Source organism: Prunus persica, chromosome G2 (genome assembly GCF_000346465.2).
Source record: "Prunus persica cultivar Lovell chromosome G2, Prunus_persica_NCBIv2, whole genome shotgun sequence".
NCBI lineage: Eukaryota > Viridiplantae > Streptophyta > Magnoliopsida > Rosales > Rosaceae > Prunus > Prunus persica.
In genome coordinates, this window is record NC_034010.1 from 9,706,352 (window position 1) to 9,721,460 (window position 15,109).

The 15,109-nt window shown below is 37.4% G+C and overlaps 1 protein-coding gene and 1 pseudogene across 1 annotated transcript in view; both read right to left on the minus strand.

Moving 5' to 3' along the window:
* Positions 7,684–15,109, minus strand: part of LOC18786470 (TMV resistance protein N) — a 114,406-nt gene continuing 106,980 nt past the window's right edge. Inside the window, exons 10-11 of the mRNA XM_020557232.1 lie at positions 8,020–8,181; positions 7,684–7,817 (exon numbers count right to left, since the gene is read on the minus strand). Coding sequence (XP_020412821.1) covers positions 7,811–7,817; positions 8,020–8,181 — 169 coding nt within the window. The 3' untranslated portion in view covers positions 7,684–7,810. The remainder of the gene's footprint in view (positions 7,818–8,019; positions 8,182–15,109) is intronic.
* LOC18786440 lies at positions 10,876–12,071 on the minus strand (annotated as a pseudogene).

Below are 15,109 nucleotides of genomic sequence, written 5' to 3' on the forward strand. Positions count from 1 at the left end.
TCCATGAGCAATAGAGCATCCGGAACTTTCCCAAGCCAAATGGAGGTGAATCCAAGGCATCAAGGGCATGCTAAAGTAGTACACATCTTGAGAAGTGGTAAACAAGTTAATAATAAGGTTGGAGATGCCAATGAAGAGCAAGAAGATGGAGAAAAAGTGGAGATCATTCAGCCACCACATGGGCAGCCCATAGTTTCCAACAAACAGTCCCTCAATCCTTCTAGAAAGAGCACAAACCCTAAGGTATCATCTAATGCTAATCAAGTTCCAATTTCAACTAATGCTTTTAGGCCTATTGCACCCTTTCCCAGCAGGTTATCGAAGTCAAAGAAAGATCAAGGCTTGGATGAGATAATGGAAACATTCAAGAAGGTGCAAATCAACATCCCATTGCTCAAATTCCAAAGTAAGCAAAATTTTTGAAGGATCTATGCACTAACAAGAAGAGATTCAAAGAGCATGAACAAATTGCATTGAGTGAAGAGGTAAGTGCAATGTTGTAAAGAAAGCTGCCTCCAAAGCTAAAGGATCTAGGTTCGTTTTCTATACCTTGCATAGTTGGTGATTTTAAGTTTCAAAAAGCTTTGCTTGATCTTGGTGCTTCTATAAATCTTATGCCATATCATGTTTATGAGAAACTTAACCTTGGTGAGTTGCAAGCCACATCTATGAGCATTCAATTGGCAAATAGAACTATTAGGTACCCTAAAGGCATTCTAGAAGATGTTTTGGTGAAAGTGGAAGAGCTAATTTTGCCAGCAGATTTCTTGGTGTTGGAAATGAAAGAAGCACCAATTCATGACAATCAGTTACTACTCATTCTAGGTCGGCCATCCAAGTGACGAGCATGAAATTTTCCATCTTGATGCAATTGATACTATGGTGAAAGAAGCACTGCCAATGAGTTATTTGGAGCCCATTGAAGCATGCATCACACAAAGCATAAGGAAAGAAGAAGTGGACAGTGATCTCTCATTTACTTCTTGAGCTTGTTTGCAGTATGGATAGCTACATAGAAATTGGAAAGAGGTATGCAAACCAATTTGAATCATACCCCCACCTACTAATAAGGTTCTACCTTCTATTGTGCAGCCACCAGAGTTGGAATTAAAGCAATTCCCAAAATACTTTAAATATGCTTATTTAGGTGAATATGAGACTTTACCTGTTATCATTGCCTCACATCTCGGACCAAATAATGAAAAGAAGCTTTTGAGAGTTCTAAAAGAGCACAAAACTGCAATTGGGTGGAGCATTGCAGATATCAAAGGCATAAGCCCAACACTGTGCATGCACAAGATATTATTGGAAGACAACGCAATGCCTAAGAGGGATGCCCAAAGACGTCTCAATCCGAACATGAAGGAGGTGGTAAGAAAAGAGGTAATGAAGCTTTTAAATGTTGGTATTATTTACCCTATTTCTGACAGTAAATGGGTGAGCCCAGTGCAAGTTGTCCTCAAGAAGTCAAGTATCACAGTGGTGAAGAATGAAGCAAACGAGCTTGTACATACACGGATGACCACGGGCTGGAGAGTTTGCATTGATAATAGGAAGCTCAACACAGCGACAAGCAAAGATCACTTTCCTCTTCCATTCATTAATCAAATGCTTGAGAGATTAGCTGGCCATAGCCACTATTGCTTCCTTGATGGATATTCAGGCTACAACCAAATCACCATAGCCCCAGAGGATCAAGAGTAGACGACCTTCACATATCCCTTTGGCACTTTCGCTTATAGGAGGATGCCTTTTAGTCTCTGTAATGCCCCAGCCACTTTTCAAAGGTGCATGATGAGCATTTTCTCCGACATGGTAGAATGGTTCATTGAGGTATTCATGGATGACTTCTCTATCTTTTGTGATTCTTTTGATCAATGCTTGCATAACTTATCCAAGGTGTTGGCTAGATGTGAACAGACTAACCTTGTGCTTAATTGGGAAAAATGTCATTTTATGGTTAACCAAGGCATAGTTCTTGGTCATGTCATCTCTAGTAATGGAATCGAGGTAGATAAAGCTAAGATTGATTTGATTGCCTCCATGCCCTCACCTACTTCTGTCAAAGAAGTACGTTCTTTCCTTGGCTATGCAGGTTTCTATAGGCGTTTTATTAAGGACTTTTCTAAGATTGCAAGGCCTATGTGCAATCTCCTTGCCAAGGACATCGATTTTGTGTTTGATCAAGACTGTGAGAATGCTTTCAATGCTTTGCAGAAGATGCTCACAACTGCCCCAATCATTATACCACTGGATTGGAGCTTGCCTTTTGATTTGATGTGTAACGCTTCAGATTATGCTGTTAGAGCTGTTTTGGGATAGCGAGTTGATAAGAAGCCACATACCATCTACTATGCTAGTAGAACCCTCAACGATGCCCAACTCAACTATTCCACCACAGAGAAGGAGTTGTTAGCTGTCATATTTGCTTTAGAGAAGTTCAGATTATATTTGATTACTAACAAGGTTATTGTTTACACTGATCATGTAGCATTGAAATACTTTTTAGCTAAGAAGGATGCCAAACCACGACTCATTAGATGGATTCTCTTGTTGCAAGAGTTTGACTTGGAGATAAAAGATAAGCAAGGAAGTGAGAATGTCGTGGCTGATCACTTGAGTAGATTGGTGCATGTATCTAACGAAGAGGAGGATTCATTGCCATTGCGTGAAAGCTTCCCTGATGAGAAACTCTTCTCCATTTGTGCTTTGAATTCTCTCAATCCATTGCCTTGGTTTGCTGATATTGCTAACTATTTGTGCACTAATGAACTCCTTACAGGGTTATCTATGTTCCAACGTGACAAGCTTAGGAAGCAAGCAAGATACTACTTTTGGGATGATCCATATCTATTCAAGCATTGTCCAGACTAAGTAATTCGAAGGTGTGTACCTGAAGGTGATTTTAAGAGCATTCTGGAGTTTTGTCACTCCCACGCATGCGAAGGCCATTTCGGAGCAAAGAAGACTGCCAGCAAAGTGCTACAATCAGGTTTCTTTTAGCCCACCCTTTTTAAGGATGCTTATGAATTTTGTGCTTCATGTGATAGATGCCAACATATGGGTAATTTACATGCTAGAAATCAGATGCCTCTCACCAATATCTTAATCATTAATATATTTGATGTTTGAGGAATTTATTTCATGGGCCCTTTTCCTACCTCTTATGGATTTGAATATATATTAGTTGCTGTCGATTATGTTTCTAAATGGGTGGAAGCCATTGCCACTAGAACTAATGATGCTAAGGTTGTGATAGGTTTTCTCAAAGGAAATATTTTTACAAGGTTTGGCACACCTAGAGCAATCATTAGTGATGGTGGCTCCCACTTTGTTAACCAAGTTTTTGCAGCACTCTTGAAGAAATATGGAATCACGCATAAGGTGGCAACACCCTATCATCCTCAAACTAGTGGGCAGGTTGAGATAAGCAATAAGGAGATTAAGCACATACTTGAAAAGACAGTGAACACCACAAGGAAGGATTGGTCCATGCGTTTGGATGATGCATTGTGGGCTTATAGGACTGCTTATAAGACCCCTATAGGTATGTCTTCGTATAGACTTGTTTTCGGTAAACCTTGTCACTTACCAGTGGAGCTTGGGCACAGGGCTTATTGGGCAATCAAGGCCTTCAATTTTGATATGAAAGCTGCTGGTGAGAAGAGGAGGCTTCAACTCAATGAGCTAGAGGAGTTGCGACATGAAGCATATGAAAACGCGAAGCTTTACAAGGAGAAAACAGAGCAATATCACGACAAGAAAATTCTTAGGAAGACGTTTGAGAAAGGGCAGAAGGTTCTCTTATTCAATTCATGCCTTAAGCTCTTCCCAGGTAAGCTTCGTTCTCGATGGATTGGCCCTTTTGTTATTACTAATGTGTTTGATTATGGTGCAGTGGAGATTCAAAACATTAAGGATGGCAGCACCTTCAAGGTGAATGGACATCGGTTGAAACCTTACTTTGATGCCAACTTTGAGTCTCAAGCACTTAAGAAGCCTCCTCTACTCTCTTGAAGCTCAACAGAGTTTGGACGTCCAGCTAAAGACATAAAACTTAGCGCTTCTTGGGAGGCAACCCAAGGTGACGATGAGAAGATAGAATATGCCAGGAAGCTTGCTTGCGTCCTAATCGCTTCAAAGGGGAGTTTTTCTTAACTCTGACCTTTGGTTATGTCTTTCCCTTGTCTTCTTTCCTTTCATTTATGAGGCATTGCTTTTTCTTACACTCTCAACATTGAGGACAATGTTTTCATTTAAGTTTGGGGGGAAGGATTTAGTTATGTTGTTTCAAATTATCAAATTTTAAAATTTTGAGTGTGTCTAATGGCCAAAAACGCAGGATTTTGTGTCTTGTTTCGTTATCCTTCCAAACACCTATGATAAGACTTGGATCTAATACTAATATAGTTTCTCAGAAATTGATAGTCATTGTTTAAGGACTTTGTGTGGTTCTGAGTTAACTCTGTCTTGCATGCCATCCTTGCACTTATTGAGCACTTTGCCGAGTTGGTCCAATTTCTTGCTACTTGGAGATGTTATGCAATTCTACTTATCTCATGATCTTGGTTTCGTACTCTAGAACTTATTTGAGTATCTCTTGAGACATTTTGTTGCCATACAATGCTTAGGAAGTGATTTAGGCCATGTTTGAACCATTTGAGCTTTTCTAACCATCCCTCTACATGTATTCATCCCTAGTCAACCCATTTGAGCCTACGTTAAGCCTTTCTTTGTGGAAACCATTCCTACCATAATGAACCTCCATTTTCTTATTCTTACTTATTCTATGAGCAATTAAAGTTATCTTCAAAAGAGAGTTATAAAGAATGCAAGGTTTTTAGAGCAAAAGTGAATCATTAGTGCCATAACCCAAGTGTTGAAAAGAAATAAGTTTGGGGGTATTGGTAACTAATCAAAAGAGGTAATGAAGTGTGACCAATGTAGTCACGGCCCTAGGGTGTTATAAAAGAGAAGATCATGGTGATCTAGGGTAAAGAGCCACAAAATTAGGCCAAATAAACAGATATGAAGGTGCTGAAATTATGTTGAAAATCTGCTCATGTATGTGTTCCTTGCTTGTTACAAAGATCAGTAATCTCTCATGCTCTTACTTATGCTTTAATTGTGCTCAAAATATTGTATATCTCATATCCCTTCTTTCATTCAACCACTACCCTAAACCTCATTACTACCTTTGTAAAGTCCTTTTGATCCTTGGTGTTGCATGGTATTACTGTGGAGAGCAGATTGGATAATGAGCTTATGAGGTTCGGAATTCTTGATTTTGCTCTAAGTGTGTGCACATGTACTTATTTGAGTTGCAGGTGTTGTTCTGATTTGGCATTCACACACTACACTTAAGGGTGTCATTGTGAGCTTTGCTTTCTCATGAAACATGTATGGAACTTAGATTGTGATTGTTGTGTTTCTTTGGAACCATATACGTTGGTGATTCTTTGAGGATATTGTTTGGAAGGCTAGTTGCTTATTTCCTATTTCCTAAGTTGTAGTTTTATTTTGTTTTGCTCGAGGACTAGCAAAATCTAAGTTTGGGGGTATTTGATAAGGTCATGATTTCACACATTTGCATGCCTTCTTTGATTAGTAATTTTGTTTAGCTTCTCTTTATTTGAGTCTCTTACCTATGTTTGTGTGTTTTGTAGGTTAAGACAGCAAGGGGATGACATTTTATACAATTCATGCATGTTAAGGGCTAAGTGGCACAAGAGGAATATGAGCTTAAAGACAAAATCAATTTGAGCCACACTCCTTGCCAGTCCAGTTTCGTAGGTCATCTTGCAGGCCTCATTTCAGCAACTTATACAGGTCGGATGAGAAGACATCCTTGATAGCAGTTGTTCCAATGGGTGTCTATTATAACATATCCAAATTTCAGCCCAATTGGATAAATCTGGAGCCCTCAGCACGTTAATGACGGAACCAAGTTACCATTCTCCGTGGGATCGACCTCGTATTTACATAAGCTATACTATAAACGGTTCGTGCACTTGCAAGAATTAAAGTTGCTATTTTTAATAACTCATTTTAGTTGTTAAGAATAGGCTCAACATAGTCAACCGCACAAATCCAGATGACTAGTCAACTATCAAGAACACAAACCCAGAAAATTTACAGAGATGGAAACCAGAAATTGTTCACCCAGAAACCTACCATTGGGAAAAACTAGGGGTCATCAACCGACCAGGCAATCTACTAAGCAAAAATATTCTTACAAAGAATACTAGCAAGCTCAAGAAATTCCTAGGTCTATTTAGGAAGATGAGCTATACCTCCTTTGTGCAATCTTCTTCTCCAACTTAGCAAAGCTTGAAGCTCAATTCTTTATGGCAATGGCGGCTCCTTCTCCAGGTCTTCCATCCCATGACACTAGCTTACAAGCTCTAACTCAGACAGAAATGAAATTTGGATTCATGGAGAAAATGACCAATTTCTTCAAGAAACCATACTCTTGAAGAAATCAATCTTGAATCTGACCTAGATATATATGATAGAGTGTTTGATCTAGCAAGAGGAAGTTTTTATATTTCAAATGCAGTTTTCAAAAAGAAACAATTTGAAAAACTCAAAGATGAAAAATATGAAGGTTACTCTTGAGGAAGAAGAAGCGAAAGTTGGCTATGAAACTTTTCAAAACTTGTCCCTCAAAGTGACGGCTTCCCAAAAAGGAATTCTTTGGTATTTACACACAAAAGTTCCCTAGGTCAGAATGACACATGGCAGCAGAGAGAGAAAGGAGAATAGGACAAAAAAGTTGGTTATCTAGCTGGAAATCCTACAGAGTAAGGATGACTAGCCATACGAGAATATTTATTTTTTGTTATAATAATACTGTACGAAGTGAATATTTGTTTTGGTGTTGTAGGGACATTTATTCCTGTTTGTCATAAGTTTTACTTGGTGTCAATTCAAATTGTAAGTTGTAGTTATCTTTTTTACTATGAGATGCCCCTTGTAATTTTTGGTGGATAAAATTGGACATTTGACATCTACAATAGCTATCTGGTCATGCAATGACAATCATAATGCGCTTTCGTGAACAAAGAAAGAAGTTATAATTCCTGGCATCTTTTTCTTAGTTTCTAAAGCCAAATTCTTTTTGGGTAATGAAGCCATTGGAGACTTTAGCTCTACCAGGGCTGTTCAAACAGCAACTGGTATTCAAAGAACCAAAATCTATTCGCAAACTAGACAGGAGTTCGAAAACAACATAATATGCATGACACTATTGCTGCTCATCAAGCTTTTCATTTCATGTCCTTGCAGGATTATAAAAAAAATATTGAACAACTATACCAGCAATGTGAGTTGCAGCAACTTGACATGATTTAGACATGCTAAGATTCTTGTACCTTGCCAATAGCAGCAACATCACTAGTATAATAAGACACAATCTTTCAACAAAAATATGTTGGGCATATTTGGATGCTTGTTTACAATTAATGTATGATTTTCAACAAACCTTGATTGGAAATTATGAAATAGATAAATCTGTTATATTTCATTCTCAACATACATCAATTCCAATGAATGAGATAGAAGAATCATAGACAAAGTATACGTGTGGAATGAAAGCATTAGATAAATCCGGCTTGCAACCAGTTTTGTTCATCTGTGGATAAATCCTGGATGCATCAATTGAGAAGAAAGGTATTACCTTACGCAACTTAAAATGGAATCTCAGAAACTGCTGGCGCCTCAACACACCTCTTGATTACTAGACCATTGCCTGAAAATTTGGTTTGTTTCGACAGTTGAACCTGGGGCTTACATAATCCACTTTGGAACTTCATTGCCTGAAAATTTAATATCGAATGCAGAGCGCTAAGAAAAAGGATTTAACCCAAAACAAAAAGAACAAAAATTCACACCCTGAAAACTACAACATATACCCCAGAGACGCACAGCAAAATATTGCTAAATTGAATTGAACACAAAACGCAGATATATGACCAGAAAATGCAAAGATATTATTCAATATTTAATGGATTTACATACTTTGGCTCCTCGTTAAGATCAATGTGCCTCCTCTTTGGGTGATCAACCTCTCCTCTTTGAGCTTCATGATCACCAACGTCGACGACGTTAGCACGATGATCATCATCAAGTGCCATGAAATCTGATAACCGAGGCCTCTTGCCAAGACTAGTCTCTGATGCTGAAGGCAAGGAAAGCAATTCGTTGTCTTGGTGTTGATCATCATGAATATCATCGTCCACTGCCATCGCATCAGGCAACAACCACTGCCTTTGCCCACGATCAACTGTGACATCAGCAACCTGGTGGCCTAATAGGTGGACCCCGCAGAGGATTTTAACGGGTGTGGGCATTCTATAGAACTCAAATATAATTTGACACATATTACCCTGCTGCAACCGTGTCAGTTCTTCCTCCACACCTAACTCGCTCAGATTCAATAATGGAATACACTTAAGAGCCATATGACTTTCCTCTATCTTTGTTTTTTTGTTTTTTGATCGGAATACGAACATATGTGTCGATTGGACCATTTTTCCATTGATATGAACACGTGACTCTACCTCGCCTCTATCAATACGAACATATGACTTTCCTTTATTAATAACACATAGAACCAATCTTAACGTCTTCCAATCTAAATTTGGAGGAATTTCAAAACAAACTTCACATCGAGCTATAACAAATTCCTCTTTAAGTAGCGTTGCATCTTTACAACAGCTGAACCACTTTGGCACTTCATCGCCTGGAAGAGTAATTGTAAATTCAGAATGCGAACGAGAAGATACCTACACAATACAATTGGTTACAACAATCATCATCTTAACCATATAACATAGAGGGAGAGACACAGAGACACAGAGAGAGAAGAGACAGAAACCTGGTCCAGAATACTATTTTCTGTGATGTCATAGCCACGTAGTCTAACACAATTTATCAAACGCAGATACTCAACCTCCGATGATAGTGGCAGTTTTGGAATTTTCTCCAATGATGTGCAGTTATCCAGTAATACCACATATACTCTTGGTGGAAGCACTTCTTGTGGAATTTCTAGAAGACTCTTGCAATCACGCAAGTCAAGCTGGTCCAAGCTCACAAATTTGCTAATGCATTCCGGAAGCGTGACAAAATTGTTTCCAGATAGATCAAGATATCGTAATGTGGACCAAAAATAAAGCAGCCGTAATTCAAGCCCAGTAAGATTGAAGCATCTCTTAAGAATCAAATCTAGAAGCCCAGTAAGATATGCAATTGATAGAGGCAATTCTCTTATGCCACTTCCTGCCATATTCAATGTCCATAGTGATTCCATCTCGACTTCTATTTCTGGGAAACTCTTAAGCCTTTTGCAATCACTAAGATCAAGTTCTTCAAGTGATTTCAATCTAAGTGTTGTTGCAAATCTCGTAAGCTTAACGCATCTACTAAGATTCAATTGAACAAGTTTATCAAGGAGTCCAACAGAATCATCAATCTCAACCAAACGTCTACAGCCACTTAGAATCAAGTATTTTATGTTCGGGATTCCGGATAAGTCTGGGATTTTTTCTAAGAATTGACAACCACTTAAATCCATGGATGTCAGGTTTGGCAAATGCTGTGAGACAAGAACACAAAAACAGAAAATAATTAATCACAGGCTTCAAAAGACAAAAACTTAGAAAACAATTTTTGTTTTTTTCCTTCTGAAATTAACAACTCTATTTGAAATTATATATAATAGATGAAAATAATTTCAAATACATACCTTAAATCCCTCCAAGTGTCTGATATGACTGCTAAGCATATTGAACGCGACAAGACGATTTCCTTGAAAATTGGGTGGCAAAGATTGTAACTGACAACTAGGCCAATCAATAAATCTTAATGTGTTGGGCAGATAGTTAATGGCCCCACGTAGAGATGCATTATGGTTTATGAAAATTTGAAGATTTACCATATTACGGAAGCATTCTGGATTCAAAATTATCTCATCTGGTTCTAGAAGCTTCACCATGATGCCTTTAATATTTCTTGTTCCCTAAGATGGAAAAGCATTAACATTAAAAAACGAAGTCATTGTAGAAACCCAAATGCAAGCACATTTTGTTAAGAAAATTATAGGTTACATAAGGTATTCTTTCTTTGTCAAATTGAATATAATAACATATGTAATACTTACTGTACTTTCCGTTAGAACTTGCTTGACATCCTCGTAAAACCACAATCTACTACGTTTGCCGGGATCATTGGGGGATTCTTTGTGAACTATATCCTTGCCTAGTTTTTCTAGCAAGTCGTGCATTAAAATCCTATGATTGAATTCTATAGTTATCATTGCCTTATCAACGAGTACTTCAATGCAATTTTTGGGGACTATTCCTAGCACAGAGTTCTTATTTCCACCCTTGAAGAAACATGCAATGTCGAGAAAAACTTCTTTCGCGTCATCATCCAAGGCATCATAACTTTTTTGAAGTATTCTTTCAATATGTGTATAAGGTTCTCCTTTGTAACCATCTAATATAACTTGCCCACGTCCTATACTTCTATTACGAAGATGAGAACCTAAAATTGTTAGAGCTAGTGGAAGGCCATCAGCAAAAGCTATTGCACGTTGTGCGAGTTCCAAATAATCTTTTGGAGGTTCACTTCTGCCGAATGCATGCCAACTGAAAAGCTCAAGAGCTAGGTTGTATTCTAACTTCTTCACCTCGTATATCAACTCAATTTCACGATTGTCTAGCAATCCCCTATCTTTTGTAGTAATGATTACTCTACTACCCTCACCAAACCAATCATCTCCAGCCAAGTTTTCTAACTGCTCCAAGTGGTCCACATCGTCAAGAATTAATAGAATCTTTTTATGCCTCAGCCGTTTTTTTATAACACCGATTCCTTCATCAACACTCTGAATTTTCCAATTTTTGCCTAAAACCTTATCAAGAAGAGTTTCATGTAGCTGGACTAAGCTTCCTTCTCTAACATTTGGCAAGAAACAACTTCCTTCAAACTCATGGGCAATTGCATTCCATATAGCTTTTGCAATTGTTGTCTTGCCGATTCCAGATGTCCCCCATATCCCAACCATGCGAGACCATTCCCACCAACATCTAAAAGCTTTTTCACATCTCGTACATGAGACTGAATTCCAATTGGGTGCTTGGCCACATTCCAATATGTGCGTCTCAATACTTGGTTTATGATTTGATCAACAATGTTGTTAATAAATATAGCTTCATACCTGCCAGTTTAACCAAATTAGACACATTTAGTGAATACAACATATTGAAGTAACAATTAAATGTAACCAAAGTAAAAAAGAAAAAGAAATTAAGTTAACTTGAAAAAGATAGATAACCATAATGCCCTACAGCTATCGAAAATATTAAAATACACAAGAAATTAAAATAAAGATTTTCTCCCTACAATTTTATATTTTTACAAAAGAATACTTTTCTTTAATAATGAGTAACAATTAAATGTGTAACAAATAGTAATTAGAAAGAAGAGAGAAAAAAATTAAACTTGAAAATGATAAAGATAGAAACATACGCTCCCTTCTCGAAATGCCATCCAGACAAATTTGCTGCTTCCTTAAGAGCTCTCCTCCATTTGAGCATTTTCTTCTTGTCATCCTTGAATTTGCGTTCATGGTGAACAAATGCATCACCATAACTACTTATTTGGTGTCGTACATCTAAGGGATCCACCTTGTAAAAAATGGGAAAAACTATTTGTTGCTTTGATTCTTTACATTGAAGGATCTTGACAAGTTCATCCAAGCACCACCTCGAAGATGCATAGTTTTCAGAGAATACAATGAGAGAAATTCTTGATTCTTCAATTGCTTTGACAAGGGCTGGCGATATTTCTTCTCCTCTTACAAGCTCTCGATCAATGAAGGTGTAGATGCCCTTATCACACAAGGCCTTGTATAAATGATCTGTAAAATTGGTGCTTGTATCCTCGCCTCTAAAACTCAAAAACACATCATATTTCCATGATGAATCATGAGTGAAAGAAGAAGAAGAAGGAGAAGAAGAGTCTGGTTGAGTGGTCATAGGGGGCAGATCTGAAGGAAGTTGAGGTTCCACTCCAAAATCAATTGGCAATGGGAGAGCAACCCAACTCCCCATCAACCTCAATAAAAATTTGAAGAACATTGAAGAATTGAAGAAGAAGCAGAGAGAATCTTATGAGGCTTGGGATGCAGATAAAACTAAGAGAAGCTCAAAGATTGGGTGTGGCAGTGGCGCTGTGGTTAGATTTATGAGGCTTGGCGAATCAGTTTCCTACCACCTTCAATGTGAAGGCGTGATTAAGTTAAAGGTAGGCGAGGAACTTTGGTTTGAGTTTTTTTACTGAAGAATATAAAGAGAAGGTGCTAAGATGGTTAGGTCTATGAAGTTTAAGAGGGGGAGAGGAACTTGCAATAATTAATGCAACTTACTTCAGTTTTTGTCTTTTCCTCAATAAATTAATATTAAGACTGGTTTGTCTTTTTCAGTTTTTGTAAACTCAATGTGGTCCAAATTATTTTTTAAAAACGAGTAATTCCATGTGGTCCACCTCCGTTAAATATTTCTAAAGACACCTTAACTTTGCAACAACCAACAAGAGTTTGTCTGTGGTGCGCCGGGTGTACCTGTACAGCCCATCACGTGGCCTTTTTTTAAAAACAATGAAAACTGGTTCTTTTGGTTAACCAGTTAAACTAAGGAAAATAAAAACTCCTGCTCGTTCAAAACCTAGGCTGCACACAGATCGATTTCGACTATCTCCTCCTCCATAGCTTTGCACAGCCACAGCTCTATTTCGGTGAATTCATAGCTGCACAGCTTCCTACAGCCTGAAGAAGCTCCCCCCACTTCGTCTTCTCCATCTGAGGAGCAGATTTCAGCCAAAACCCAGAAACCCACTTCGTCTTCTCCAGCTGCTTCCTCCATCTCGGTAAGTTCGTGTGTTGATTTTCGTTATGTGTAATTGATGGTTCTATTTAATTTATTCTTCTAGTGATTTTGAATTGTTGTTTCAGTTTTTTCATTGAACAATTCCAGAAATTAATGATTCAAATTTTGTATTTCTTTTCCCACTTTGCATTTCTGCTGGGTTGTTATAGTGCCTCTTGATCTGATTGTATATATAAATACCCATGAGGCCTCTGATTGTGTATGATTTAATTGTGGTAGGTTTGTGATTCTGAAAGTGGCGTGAGGTGAAGTGGGTATCTGACATTGATGGCTGTAATGTTCATGCAATTGCATATCTCTGTATGCAATTACTAATAGCGTGTATGCAAATCCAAGTCATTGAATGCAATTAGAGTATATAGTTTTTTTTTTCCAAAGTATGCACGTATCTCACATTCATAGTTGTAATGTTCGTGGAATTGCATAGCTCAATATGCAATTGCATAGCTCAATATGCAATTGCATATCTCTATATGCAATTACTAATAGCCTGTATGCAAATCCAAGTCATTGAATGCAATGACAGTATATAGTTTTTGTTTCAAATTATGCAACTCAGGTGATTTTGTGGTAGGTAGGTAGGTTTGACTGTGCTTTAGAATAATTTGTTATGGGGATTAAAGTGTTCCGAAAGTGTAATGTGAGGATTGGTTAAGATTTGTATTGGGATTTGAAATGAGTAAGAATCCCGACCCAATAGAGAAATGCATGGGTGGGTTGTGTGCATTATCTGTGCAATGTAATAATCGAGGGCTGATGCACTTGCAAGTAGTATCGAGCAATTGCATATCAGTATATGCAATTACTAAGCTACTGTATGCAAATCCAGGTCCCCGTATGTTTTTAATTAAGCAATGTGATGTTGTGGTGTTTACGGGGTTTAGGGGGTATTAGGCTTTGGATTAGTATTCAAATTCTCGGCGCTAGAGACAATTGCACGATAGTGTTTTGTACTTGATTTGTGCAAGTTATGGAAGCTCAAAAAAGGGGATCAACAAAAGGAAAGCGCAAAGTCGACAGTAATGTGCAACAATCAAGAGTTGGCCAGGATGCATTTTTTAATTTCATGTAAGTTACACGTACATCTAAAAATCGAAAATGTAGTTGCTTAATATTATGATGGTTTTTTGATTAAAAATAAATGATTTACAAAAAAAAAAAAAAAAAAAAAGACATAAAATGGGGAAAGTGGCAAATGCAAAGTTGGACAATAAGGTGAGAGATGGCAATGGATTGGGTTAGTTTATTAATTATTTTATTAAAAAGGCTCTTTTAATGAGATTTTTTTTTCCAGGTACAAGAAGAGATTGCTAATAAATGGAGGAAATTAAACATTAAAGAGAAGGCTACATATGGTTCAGCCTTGGAAGGTTCGAGTGGGCCAAGGATTAAAATATCAACCATGTAAATAATATAGGGCCTCCAATTTACGGATATTTCGGGGGATATATTATTATCGTCTTAGGTATCGGAAAAAAGAAGAAGACAGATATAGGTATTGAAACACATAATTTTGGTATAAAACTTTCATAAATGTTATGTACATTATCAATGAATGTATTGAACAAATAAAACTCAAGATTTACTAATAATAAGATATACATATGATGAAATATAAGTGGTATGTAATGTGTGTTAATGAAAAGTTTGAAAATAAAATGTTGATTAGAATGAATAAACCATGCATAAATCCATAGTTTGTTTTAACATTGAATTACAATTTAGATAAGTGTCCATCTACATAAATGAAGAGCTCTAATGAGGTTCAAACAATGAGGAACAACCATCTAGATTCATACAATAGTCATACCAAGTTACGTAACCCGAGCAGTTTGTAAGCCATGTTTGAACATGGTGCACATAGGTCTCTCTTGAGCTCTCTACTATCTTCCCATATATGAGATAGTTAAGATTAACCCAACTAGTAGAAAAGGGCGGCCCTGAAATAGTGCAAGTGGCGCCAATGCACAGGGCCCCTGATTTTTGAGGACCCCCTAAAATTATTTATTTTACATAATTTATATTATTATTATAACAACTGTATATATACTCCAACGTGCAACAAATTGACACAAAAATTTATTTAGTGGAGTTGGTTTCTAGTGCATATCCCTTGGTACAAGGCTTACATGAAAAATTTTAAGAACCACATTTTA